General features: G+C 35.6%; 1 protein-coding gene across 1 annotated transcript; it reads left to right on the forward strand.

The window, feature by feature from the left end:
- The first annotated feature begins 227 nt into the window (after positions 1-227).
- LOC131430013 (cuticle protein CP14.6-like) lies at positions 228-12,829 on the forward strand. The gene is made up of 2 exons (XM_058594618.1): positions 228-383; positions 11,750-12,829. The coding sequence occupies exons 1-2, from the start codon at positions 375-377 to the stop codon at positions 12,128-12,130; spliced, it is 390 nt and encodes a 129-aa protein (XP_058450601.1). The 5' UTR covers positions 228-374; the 3' UTR covers positions 12,131-12,829.
- The last annotated feature ends 466 nt before the right edge of the window (positions 12,830-13,295 follow it).

The raw sequence follows: 13,295 nt of genomic DNA on the forward strand, positions 1-13,295 counted from the left end.
GCGCTAGTGTGTAAAGGCTTTTGGTTTTCCCGTGCTAGTAGTATTCGCCGCCACCGGGGGATGGATATTGTTTACGTACACAGTCGGCATATTATTAATAATCTCTTCTTCATATTTTAATTCCACTACCGTCAACCGGCAGCCAGCCACTCGGTTTTACGGCCCGCGGCTGGCAGCTTCGGAACAGATTTGAAGAGGGTATATATTACGAACTGCGATCCTAATAATCATATCATATTATTTCGCGCCTTCCAGTGATCAAGATCAAGTAACGAACAGTACCGATACGGACCAGAGGCAACCTTAGCCACAGATTTTCGTTGACAAAATCCTTTGTGAAGTGTTAGATAATCGAGTTGGAAAATTAATTCAGCATGAAATTCGTAAGTGATTTGGACTGTACCGTGGTGGAATAGTGATACATGAAGTGGAGCAGGACTTTTGAAATGTGGGAAATGCAGATGTTTCTAAAATTGTGCACATCTTCCGTAGTGTATAACTAATGTGAATCCGTTTTTTTGTATCCATGTAATATTGAAGAACTAATTGAATATAAATTCGGATTTTTGTTCCTCTAGTCTACAGCAATTTTTTTAAAGTAGAACAATAGAGTGATTCGGAAAAATTAGGCTATGTACATGACGACTAGTTATAGACAAACTATTTGAAAAGGACTTGTTTTCTACAGAAAGCCGAGTCAGTCAAATGAAAATCTTTTTTGACAGTTTGGCCTGTTTCGCGTATAGAAAGTTCAATAACTTGTGCTACAGAGTTCATAAAAGTAAATTTTTTCTGTCAAAATCTAAAACTGGAATAACTGAAAATTAGCACTACTGTCAATAGTATTGGAAAGTAGTGAAAGCAAAATATACATCTAGGAAACCGGCTAGTGTCATCGGAATAGAATTATTCAACACTTTTTTCAACGTAATCATTTTCGCATCATTTTTGTAGCTCTGGAGACGCTTCGAAATTTCAAAATTGACGGAAACAAAGATGCGATGATGTTTGCATATTGCTAATCTAATACCAGTGCTAGAGAATAGAGGAATAGAATAGAGAGTTCGGAAAGCAAGAAAAAAAAATTAAGAATCAAAGTGTCTCAAATTCAGTACAGACGATGCTGAAGGTTCATTTTGTCGTCGGGAAACAATTGTTGATCCTTCTGCTATTGAGTAAAATGCGACTTTGAAAGAGGAGTCTATTTAGGATAGCGGTATATCTTAGGGCTGCGCGGACAATAGTAGCCAGGGAAAAAAATATGGCTGTTTTACGCCTATGAAGTTATAGTCCACAAGTATGAAGTTATAGAGGAAAAGGATGATTTTAACAAATGGTCTAATTCCCCCAAACAATGAAATTCATAATAAGCTAATTTGTCAAACGACTGGATTTGACAAAGAATAACATTAATCTTTGTGTATTGAATTCTACAGGTTTCGCTTGTCATTTGCCCTTGGCTAGCTAGTACAACCATATGAATTTAAATGTACTATTTACCCATCAAGCTGATATGTGCTTCTGTGACTCAGTCGATCAACGGACATAGTTTGTGATCTAATGATTCTCGGTTCAGTCGCTACCGATTCTTTGTTCTTTTATTTAATTGAATCCAGACTCCTGTAATTTTCAAATCGGATAATTTTGCGTGTTCTTGAATATAGAATGTTACTGTATCAGCTGTATTTGAGGTTTTGATGTAGAAACATTTACTGGATGTGAATGAAAAAATTAATATCTAAAGAGTGAACTATCTTTAAACACCCAATGAATAAATCAATAAACAAATGATGATCCTCTTACATCTGGATGATTTGTTTTAGGGACTAAAAATAAATCTTCAACTTTTTTAATTGAAATTCAGGCTTTTATGGATTGTTTTCATTCAAAGTATTGTCTTTGGGTAGCCATCACATTTTATCATTTTCTAACTATTTATTAACTCCAGATAGATAAAACTTTTTGGGTTAAAATACGAATTGGAATAATTTTATGATTCTCTCGACTAAAGCGTATTTCGGTAAGAGTGTGATGCATCGATCTAAACGAAATGCAGTAGGATAATACCAAGTAGAGATAGGCCATCCCTTCGCGAGCAGTTCAAAAACCTAGTTCTTCTAGAAGAATGAGTGAATTGGAGTTCTTTATTTAAGAATGATAGTTTTTTATTCGTTTCAACAGAAATGGAAGTGATCGAATTTTTCTAGAGAGTACACGAATCTACTGCATATTTTGGAACGGTCTCAGGACTAAGGAATATAGTAGAAATTGCATACATTCATCAAAATAGTATACAAAAGAGATTACTGCAATATATGCAAAGAAGTACTCACAAATTTGAAATTTTTTACTACAAAAAACTACTTGTTACTCTCATATTTTTGCAGAAGAAACATACACAAAGAAGAACGAAATTTCGGTTCAATGGAGTTAGTTCTTTCTGTAGAACTACCAAGCTCTGTGCGGTTCTTCAGCACGAACTGTTTTGCCAAGTGTGGAATATAAGAAGACTTAGAAATAAGTTCCCATCCACTTTGTGGCCAAAAGTTATCGTGATGAAATATTACGGATTTGTTTCTGGTCTTGTGCAAACGCTTTGGTTAATTTAGATACAGTGTTTTCTTCAAGTGTTTTTTTCGAGTACACGCACGCTTATAATTCCGTCTTATGGCGAACTTTCGCACATTTAAGCACGTATTTTGCTTATTCGTAGGATTCGACTGATTATCGGGTTTTGCAAATGATTTCTTTAACATTCACAATCTTTCGACTTTCGTCACAATTAATGCGATACACAATCGATTGATGTTATTTCACTCCTGCAACATATCGAACCTCCAACTCCGCAGTTTGATATCTGTCGACTTCATCTCGTGCGGCTCCCATTTTTTAACCATTTTGAATGAGCTTTAAAGTTCGTTTAATGTGGAGGCAAGCTGTTTATGCGTTTTACAGTGATGCATTCAATTCCACATTATCCAGTCCAAAATGTTTACCTTCAAGTAATCTTGGGGTTTTTCTTTACAAATAACCGGTACAATTATGAGACACTTAAACATACAACAACAATAACCAATGTTTGGCCTTTTTCCTTAAAATTAAATTCAAAAATTGTCATGGTTTCCTGAAAATAATTCGCGATACAGATGTCCAAGCTTATTATATGATACATAAAATCAGACATATCTGGTTCCGCTATATTCTCTTAAACGCTGAAAATATATTTCTAGATGCAATGTTTAAAAGAAATCGGTCGTTGAATCGAAAGTACAATCTTACTTACTGCGTCCAAGTTATAAAATTGCTTGTTGAATCTGAGAGATATGGAGCTTGTTTCTTCAGAGGCTCACCATTAGGTGTGCCATGTTTCGATTTCTTCATGATGAATGAATGAATCGCTACTCTACAAGTGAATGTCCCATACATACAAAAAATTGATAGTCAGACGGGGCAAGGTAGGGAATGTGCGACGGGTACGATAATATTTCCCAATAAGATTCTTTAAATGTATTTTTCACCCTTTTAGCGGTATGATACGATGAGTTGTCTCGTTGATAGAAAACTCCTTCATATTTTTGGGCCCATTCCGTTAAAGACTCAACGCGTTATTCAAATTGATAGTTTGTTGTCTGTAGCGATCTATGTTCATCGATTGAGCAGATTATATTAATTCGCAGTACATTACACCACACTGATACCTCAGAATACCGAAAATTGTCTCATGGCCAACAATTTTACCTAGCAGTTCATGGGCCGGCTTCATCAGGTGAATATTTTACAAAATATATCAATTTTTCGTCCCCGTCAGTTTTACAAAATATATCATTTTTTCGTCCCCCGTGACAATTAGATGCATTTCCTTTCGAACCGTTACCCAATAAGGGAAAATGGATAAAAAACACGACGAATTTTTTGAGGCATGATACAGATGCAGTTTATTGTTAGTAAAGTAGGCTTAGTTTAGATGAAATTAACAAAATGATATCATGTTCATTTTAACCCAAGTTATATCTCTTTGTACTGAATTAATTTCTAGTTTGGCTATAGAAGTTTGGCTATAAAAGCGAGTTAATAGCAGAAAATTAAAAATAGAATTTTTGGTGTGAAAAATTTTGACAAATAGATTGCATATAGTTTCAATGACTGTACAAAACTCGTTGAATCGTTTCACCCAAATTGTATTCTGATAATATTCAGTTAGACTTTAATATATAATACTGAAGCAGATCAAATACGACCTAACAATATGAGTTAATATTATAAATAAAACTTCAGCTACTCAATTATGTACAGTGGAGATGGCAGCACCAGACCCGTCTTAACCCAATTCTATTCATAATTCGCAGCTTCAAATAAACTTTACACAACATTCAGGAAGGAGAAGGAGTTGACTAAAATTGTTTTATATTACGTAGAAAACCCAGAACGTACACAGATAAAAATATTTTATATTGAATTTACATCTATTATCATGCACATTAAACAATCAACTACTTTACAATTCGGTACGTATCAATATCTTTAATTGAAACTGTCTATCGCATTTCGAAAGGTGGAAGATTACGGTTCACCAAAATCGATTTTGAATTTTGTGCTGTCCTTGAATCTGTTATCAATCTACTTTTTAACGTTTTTAATCTTATAGAAATCGATTCTGATCAACTGCAATCAGCATCCTTTCTGAATGCGGAAGAAAGTTGACATAATGTCTCAGCAGCCGTATAATATGCCTTACAACAAATCAGTGGTAAGCCCCAGAACAAGAAAAATTACGCCCCACAACAATGATGCAAAATGTCTCTTGAAATGTCTATATAGAAGAAAAGCAGATAAAGGAAATATTATTTGCATCAGCCAAGGATGGCTTTTATCGTATCAAAGAATGTTCACTGGCAACTCTTCAACGATTGAATCAGTGCCATCAAAGAGAAACGGAAATCATCGCAACAACAAAAATCTGGCATGACTCATAGAATTGACACCAGTGCGAGAGCGAATTTCTCTCGATGACATTTCTGAGAATCAAAGGTTAGCATGCTGCTGTGGGGATCCTCTCTGAAGCAACAAACGGTCGCTTATTCTCGTTTCGCGATCCGATTCTATACAGGCAGTTGATAATTGCGATAGAATCATTTTACTGTTGTCGCTTATTCTAACTATGTGCATATAACCTTTGTGTAAGTTGTGTCTATGAAAATGTCTGTGAATGCTCCACACAAAGGTTTTGAAATATTGCAACCTAGTATGAGAATCATCGAGTTGAATCATCGATTCGATTTTCTGCGATAATTGTCAACTTGCGATTCTCTCTTGGGAAATTGCACACACCAACGATCATTATCAGACTGTAAAATTTTTTAAAGGGCGTGAAATACTCAGAGTATGAAGTGGAGCGAAGAAATGTAGCAAAATTCTCTCAAGGTTCATGCATTGAGAAACACGAGTTCTTGTAGCATCTTCTACCGGATTTTAAATGTTGTATACAATATAGATAGCAATATAGCAGCTTCTGTCAAATTTTCGGCAATTACCAACACTGGCATCAGCAATTATTTGCGTAATCAACTAATACAGAGTCCGCCATGTAACTTTTTTTTAAACATGCAATAAAACACAAACGGTTCATTCGATTTCAAAATTTATATTTTCATATTAAAGTACAATCCTTCCGGTTGATTGTGGAATATAATTTCATTCAAATGGCTGCCTCGGCTGGCCTTGCAGTACGCCATACGGTCGGTCCAGTTTTTTAGTACATTTCCGATTGTATACAGCTTTATTTCAGCTATGGCTGCACGAATGTTGTCCTTCAAAGCTTGAATTGTCTCTGGCTTGTCCACATAACACTTATCTTTAACAACCCCTACAAAGATAATAGTCTAACGGCGTCAAATCACAGTTCCGAGACGGCCAAACGACATTCGAATTTAGACTGATAATTCGATCTTCGAAGGCAATATTTTCACGCGTTCCCCAAGCTTATACACAACCATTTTCGTTCAGCGGAAGGATAGAACTAAGTTTCTGTCAAATCATAAGTGACATTAAGGTCTTGGAAGTTTCTGTCAAATCATAAATGACATTAAGGTTACCAATGTCGAAATAACGGCTAGTTCAATAAAAGAAGTTAGATGGCGGACCCTGTAGTAATCGGAAATTAACATTTTCAATCCTTATAACGCTACATTTTGTTTTGGCAATTGTTATTAATCTACAAAACAATATTTTAAACTGAAGCACACTGTTGAATCGAGGGTGGAGCATAATATCCGCATGGCTTTGTTTCTCTGCATGTTCATTCTAAAAGTTAGGGACACTCAAAAATGCTGTCCCCTATATGGATAAATTTTGATAGGGCATATAGAAAAATCTTCAGGATTGAAGATCAGAATCCGATTAAAAGCTAAGTTTGAGGAATAATTGTGGTAAACCGATATAACGAAATTAATTCGACCATTGACTATTTGTAATCCAATTTGTGGGGATTCAACCGTTTTTGTTAACTATAATTGACCCAAATACCCTTCAGAAGATTTTTTTCCTAAAATGTCGAAAAAAGGCAATATGGGGTAAAACAAAGTTGTTTGCGGTCATTTTGATTAGCAGCATTTTGTTTATTGGAGTTATTCACATGTCTGGAATAGTTTCACAGTCAGTCTTCGATATACAGTACCAAACGTGTGAATGGGGTTAACCGGGCATGACAGTGAATTTTACCAATACTCTAATTATCTTTTATCGACTCTACTGTTTTGTATGCATAAGAAATACTTTGAAAATATTTTCTTGGAATTCTTTGACATTATTGAGTAAAAATGGAAATTTTATTCTTTGTTCCCCTGTTGCATTAGTGTTTCACAAATGGTTTTTGGATTTTTCATCCGTCAATCGTTAGTCTGTAAAGAACTCATTTTCTATACTTCTAGATCTTTGGCATGACTTTTTAAAGTTGGCAAATTATATTTTGAATAACACCTGTAGTTCAACGATATCGAATTTTATCATTTTCATCATTGTCTTATGACAAATGTAAACACATAAATTTTATTGCTGAATCTCAGCGAATAAATTACTGAGATTTACCCAGCCAAGTTCTCGGTGATCGTCTCGGCACAATATATATTAACCTAGAATCTCAGCAATTCTAAATTTGTGACTTGTCAATTATTTCAGAACTTGTCAGCAACAATTTTGCTGGTAGCTTAACAAAAGCATCAATTGAATCATTAAGGTGAAATGTAGCGTCATAAAATGCGCGCTAAATTTAATCTGCATCAGTTGAACGAACCGTCGCACAAAGCATAACAAGAAAAACCGACACATACAAATCGGAACTTTTTTTAGTGATTGGGCGCAGTGGACTTACCTCTCGTTATGTTGGCTAGTAAAAATTACTGGACGTAATGGATTTTTGAATCCTTCACACTTTGAATATATGCTAATTCAATCGTTATTGTTAGTGATTACTCTTTAACTACAGCTATGTATCATTAGTAATTATGAATAACTAACATGAGATTATATGTATATGAATTGACTAACTTGCTAACCATGTATATGCCTGAGTTTAGTAGCAAGCATGGATTCTTCTTCAAAAGAACGATTGAAGACAAGAGAACATTCCAATAATTTCGATATCTTTTCCAGTAGTTCACCAGGTCACATTGTTTGTATCACAGGTTATATAAAGGTTATATTTTCAAATATTCTACATTAATGATAATACTGGACTTGTATTCATTTCATTCAATAGCCTGTCAAGGTTGAAGTTTTAGTTTTGCTATCAAAATTGCTACAATCTAAATAATACCTATTATATGATATTACCCAGCCAAGCATTTTGCTTCAGCAACATCAATGCAGCGAGCTCAACAGAGTTGGACATTTTTAGCATTATAAATGACAGTTACTTAGAAAATAAACTGCATAAATTCGCGTCATTATTTGATAAGTAATTTGTTTGATTCTCACGATATAATGCCCCCGAGTCCACCGTGCATTTCTCACACTACCTCAATACGAAACAGCAGCGCTCAAGCAATAAAAAAATGCGGAAAAGTTTTTCTAATTTCGGTTGTTTTGGCTAAAATTTTATAATTTTGAGTTGCATTTTCAGATTCTTTGGGAAATTCTGGTACAAACACTACTTTTCAGATCTAAAACCATCCACGTGGAACGGAACAGTAACCATTTATACATTCCAAAAACCAAACGGCTCGGTAAAGCAAAATTTCAAAATTCTAAGAATACTTAGTTGTGATAAATTTGATTTCGAAAACTTAAGTGAATATATTTTTTTCTAAAATCGGTCTCCTTTTTGAATAATTGATCAAAAACGCGATTCGAGCATTCCGCTACATTTCACCTTAACACCCGAGTCATCTGATACTTTAAAAAATTAGAAAGTACTATTCTTTACGTTTTGTCTTCCATTCGTCAGTGCAGAGCAGAATTCAAATGCTTAGTGAAAAAACTTAGACAGCTCAATTTGAACCGCGAAGCAGAAAAGTAGATAGTAGACGACGTGATGCAATGCACAATTGACAGATAACATTAGATTACAAGCGTATCGCCGAATTCTAGTAAAAAATATGTTTTAAATCTCGGCAATCCGATTTGCCGATAGGATTTGGTTGTCTGAAAAAAACACCAAAAAATTTAGAAAATTTAATATTGGCTTCCAATGCATCAATCGTTGCTGGTTTATCCTTGTAGATATGACCCGGGTAGGTGTAAATAACAAACAAAGGTCAAAATAATAACAAATTTTACCATCATATCTTGGCTTGATGTTTCTGTGTTGTCAGAGCGATATTTGATATTTTCGTGATATTTCATCAAGGGATCAAGACATTGTACAATATCTATTCAACATCAAAATTAGTTATAATATCTTATTTCGTTATTGATGAACTATTTCAATTTCATTAAGTAAATTGACCCAGTAGTTTTATCTTCAAATAAAATACCATTGAATAAACTGCATCGGAATCAGATAAGAGAAATACTTAAGATATTACTTTATTCTAAATGCTAGATTATAAAATAATTATCAAATTCATCTTCTATAAATATTTTGTTCTTGGTTTGATATTACAATGACAGAATTTTTTATTTTGTTACTATTTTCTCATGCAAGCTTTGATATGATTTTTGATATTTTAACTCTTATTTCAAACTAAATAATGGTAATTTCTACCATTGAGATGTTTGATTTTAATGACAGAATTTGGTATTGGTTTGCAAATCACTTCTACCCGGGGAGCCTTAACATGACTCCACAACTAGACGGCCTTCAATTTGATCATTGTTTCGCGTACAGTGTGGCACCGTCTTGTTGAAATCACACGTCAGGCATGGTCAATTCTTCCATTTTTGGCAAAAAAAATCATCAATCTATACAGAGTAGAACTCACCATTCACAGTAACGTTCCGCCCATCGTCGGTCGGTTCGTCGAAGTACGGTTCGATGATGCCAAAGGTTCGTAATCCACACCAAAAAGTAACTTTCTGGGTTGCATTGGTATCTCTTGCAATGCTTCTGACTGATCTTCACTCTAGATGCGGCAATTTTGCTTTTTCATTCAACCAGAGATCAGCTTCGGCACTGAACCCAATTTTTCGACAAAAAGGAGAATCTTCCTCCAACTCTGCTAGCGCCCATTCACCAAATGTTAGACGTTGTAAATCGCTGAATTTCCAAGATAAAAACAAACATAGAAAACACTTAACTCTTCCAGTTTTCTATTACCTGTTTTTACCTTTTCAAATTTTTTTTTGTCCCTTTTGTGGTTTACCTACTTACGTTTGTATAAAACGAACTTCACTGCAGCATTCTTTCAATAAACTTATAAAACCGATACACTGAAGAAGGATGCAAATAGCATTCCGAAATACGTATCTGTATTATAACGTTCGATACACTTTCGGAAAAATAGTGACTGTGAAAATAGTGACTTTGTGAGAGTGTAATGACGTGATATAGTGGAATTCAACGGTACAACAACAGTACTATTAGTGAGTAGTTGAAAATCGATTTATGATTAAATTATAGACCAAACTGAACAAGTTTGACAATGACACAAGACTCGATTCACGCGTTTTCTGTCAAAAACAGTGTTGCCAAAAATATAGCAGCAAAAAAAACAATCCTATATTGTGCCAAACTTCGTCAAAGTGGACGCTTCCCCAAGATTTCAAAATATTACTTGAACAAATTTCGGAAAAGAGCATGTGGATTACAGAATAATCAAGAAAATTTCGTGTTGTCGAACTAATCCGGCATGCTACTATCAATTCATGTATGAACATTGTCATTTAAACACTAGAATGTGATAATACTTATCCAAAACATACAATTTACTAATACCTGATTGCCCAAGGAAGTAATTTTGACTGCTTTTCGTTTTCAATTAGAATAAAATAGCACAATTGTTTAAAATTTTGTTCTTGTTCTATTGTAGAACATAGCTTGTTATATGCTTGTAAGTAATATAAAAATTATGAAAATTTTGTTTAAATGAATTTCTTTACATATTAGTTATTTTATCACAGTCTTATTTTACTTTCTCTCTTCCATTTTTTTTAAATTATTTAATTCCGTGCTTTCTAGTGCTAAAAGCCTTTATCCTAGAAATAGTCGTTTTTGAGATATTCAGATTTTTTTTTCTCAAGTACTTGAAAAAATTCATGCAAATCGCGGAACCTGTGGTTTTAGTAACATTGATTACTTCCGAAAATTCTTGTCCGTACTCCGAAGGATTTTTCTATGAAATATAACATATTTCACACCGCATTTCCACATGGAATTTAGTACTCAATTCAAGTATTTTCCCATGACATCACTATCGATGAATAATTCGTTTCGTTTAATTCTTTGAATATACAAAAAAAAACCTTTCCTTTAAATCCTTATGATTTTACTGTAGAAGACGATTTCCAATTTCACTAGAAAAATTCAGAAATACAAGTAGTGAAATGATTCCTGATTCTTCATAACAAATCGCGCATCGGATATCATATATTTGGTTTATTCAGATGCTTGTTTAAAAATTAATATTATTCATCTTCACTTCTCACCCAACTGTCTCTATTGCAAGCGCCCGATTCCTTCGTATTCTCTTCAAAACGCTCTTGTTGGAGTTTTTTCAAGACATTTGACTAGCCTAAATGTAACGAGAACATCAGTAGTATGTTTTTAATTGATATAGCTGACATAGCCTCACAGATTTTCCGCTAAATACTCGTGACCGGCTTTCCCCTAACCGATCCATCAAATGACATTTCATTAGCCGGCATATCTGCCCTCCCATGACATCGATTGATGACAAACATCCTCATTATCGGTAAGCTTTAATGAAATGAGCTTATCAGCGACCCGGCGGTGACAGCAAGTCGTACATCTGTCGAGCAGCTTCGTCCGTTCGGGAGCTGAAATTGCGCATTTTTTTGCTAATAACCAAAGGGAAAAATAATCTACCGTGTAGCATCTCGAGTGGTCAAAGTTACGACTACTGGCTGACTCCGCTAGGCGATGATCAACCTCGATCGAGGTTCGTGCTTCAAGCTGCTAGGCCCACTACAATTACATCAGTGCGCTATTTGGCCTGAAAACGCAAATAAAATCTAACGATTTATTGAACTGATTAGCAAGGGGCGCCCTCGGTACTGGATGTTTTTGCGAATACTTTAGATAGAAGGATTTCGAAGTGAACCCGAACAGTGCTTAATAGTGATTATTTTTTTGCAGGTAATCGTGCTTGTTGCTGCCATTGCGACCGTGTCGGCTCAAATTCGCCCTATTCCGGGTCCAATCAGGCCGGTACCCTACGGAGGCCCTGAAGCTAGTGCTGTTATTCTGAATCAAGTGTACGAGCCAAATCCCGATGGCTCATACATTTACAGTTATGAAACCAGCAACGGAATTCGCGCAGAACAACGAGGTTTCTTGAAGAATCCGGGAACACCCGCCGAAGCACAGGTCATGCAGGGATCGTATTCGTATACCGGACCGGATGGAGTGGTCTACACCATCAGCTACATCGCCGATGAGAATGGGTATCGTGCGGAAGGAGCCCACATTCCATCTGCACCGCGGTACAACCCACGCTTCCCAGGACCTTTCCAGTAAAATGGGAACAACAAGGACCAGTCGTCTGCCAGTTACCTTAGTATTTATTTCAATGATCATCTTAACCAGTCGAACTTACTTTGTTCACTTCCCTTCACTGCTTATGTTGTAAATGTTTCCTCTAGCGCATGACTTCTAAGCTCACATCTGTGAATCATACCCCTCATGTATAGGCCTGTGAATAGTATATAGTGCTGTGAATATCAATGCTATTCTATCTGGAAGTAATATTTTAGTAATTTTTCCGCTTCTGAGTGTGGGAAAGAGCTTACCAATACTGCACCCCTTCCGGCGTGAGCAAAGACAAAGTTGTGAATCTATCACTTCAAGCACATTTCAAACCACAGCCCTTCTAGGTAGAGTAACTGTGCTTATTCGTGTCCGAGCCTCTACGTTTACTCTACCTAACGGAGAGAATTTAAGTACGATCATTATTCTAATTGTTTCAAACTCCTATTGATACACTATGTATTAAACCCACATACCACTCAATACTCCTCTCGTTTTATGTACAGTAAATAATAATGATAATAGCAACGCAATCGTAAACTAAATTGTAATTATACTCATTAAAAGTAATTATACAAACTATTCAACGAAGCGTGTACAACAGATATGTCAATTTTTGTAATTTGTATATGAAAAGTGTAATAAAAAATCTTGCAATCGCCCAATAAGAAGAGGCACCATTCATAAAAAGCAGACCGATTGACTGAGAAACCTTTCCTTTGCCGCACGACCCAACATTGACCCTAGCGAAGAAGGCCCGCGTCGGTTCCGCCCGCGCACTGCACCGAACTGCATGTTCGCTGGTGACCTTTGTTGTTGTTTTAAACTGTTACGTTGCGGAAGATTTGACCTACTGCGAATGCAAAGTGCCGCTTGGAAGGACATAAATCATAATTGAACGAAGATTGGCACGGAGTAGCGGCACGAGAACCGTGCGCTCTGCAACGAATGTACCTCGAAGCTGGAAGAAGCAGGGAAATTGTTTGCACATCTTGTTAATTACGGACAAAAAGGTCACCGTGAACTTTTCCGGTAACATGAATAATAGAACTGGGCTTTGATTCTGAGTTTTATTCTTCTTCTTTTGACTTTAAGAAAGAAGTAGTTCTTTGACTGTAACTTCTTCAGTTTTTCAAAGGCACCAATTCAATTAACG

The sequence above is a fragment of the Malaya genurostris genome, chromosome 2 (genome assembly GCF_030247185.1).
Source record: "Malaya genurostris strain Urasoe2022 chromosome 2, Malgen_1.1, whole genome shotgun sequence".
Lineage (NCBI taxonomy): Eukaryota > Metazoa > Arthropoda > Insecta > Diptera > Culicidae > Malaya > Malaya genurostris.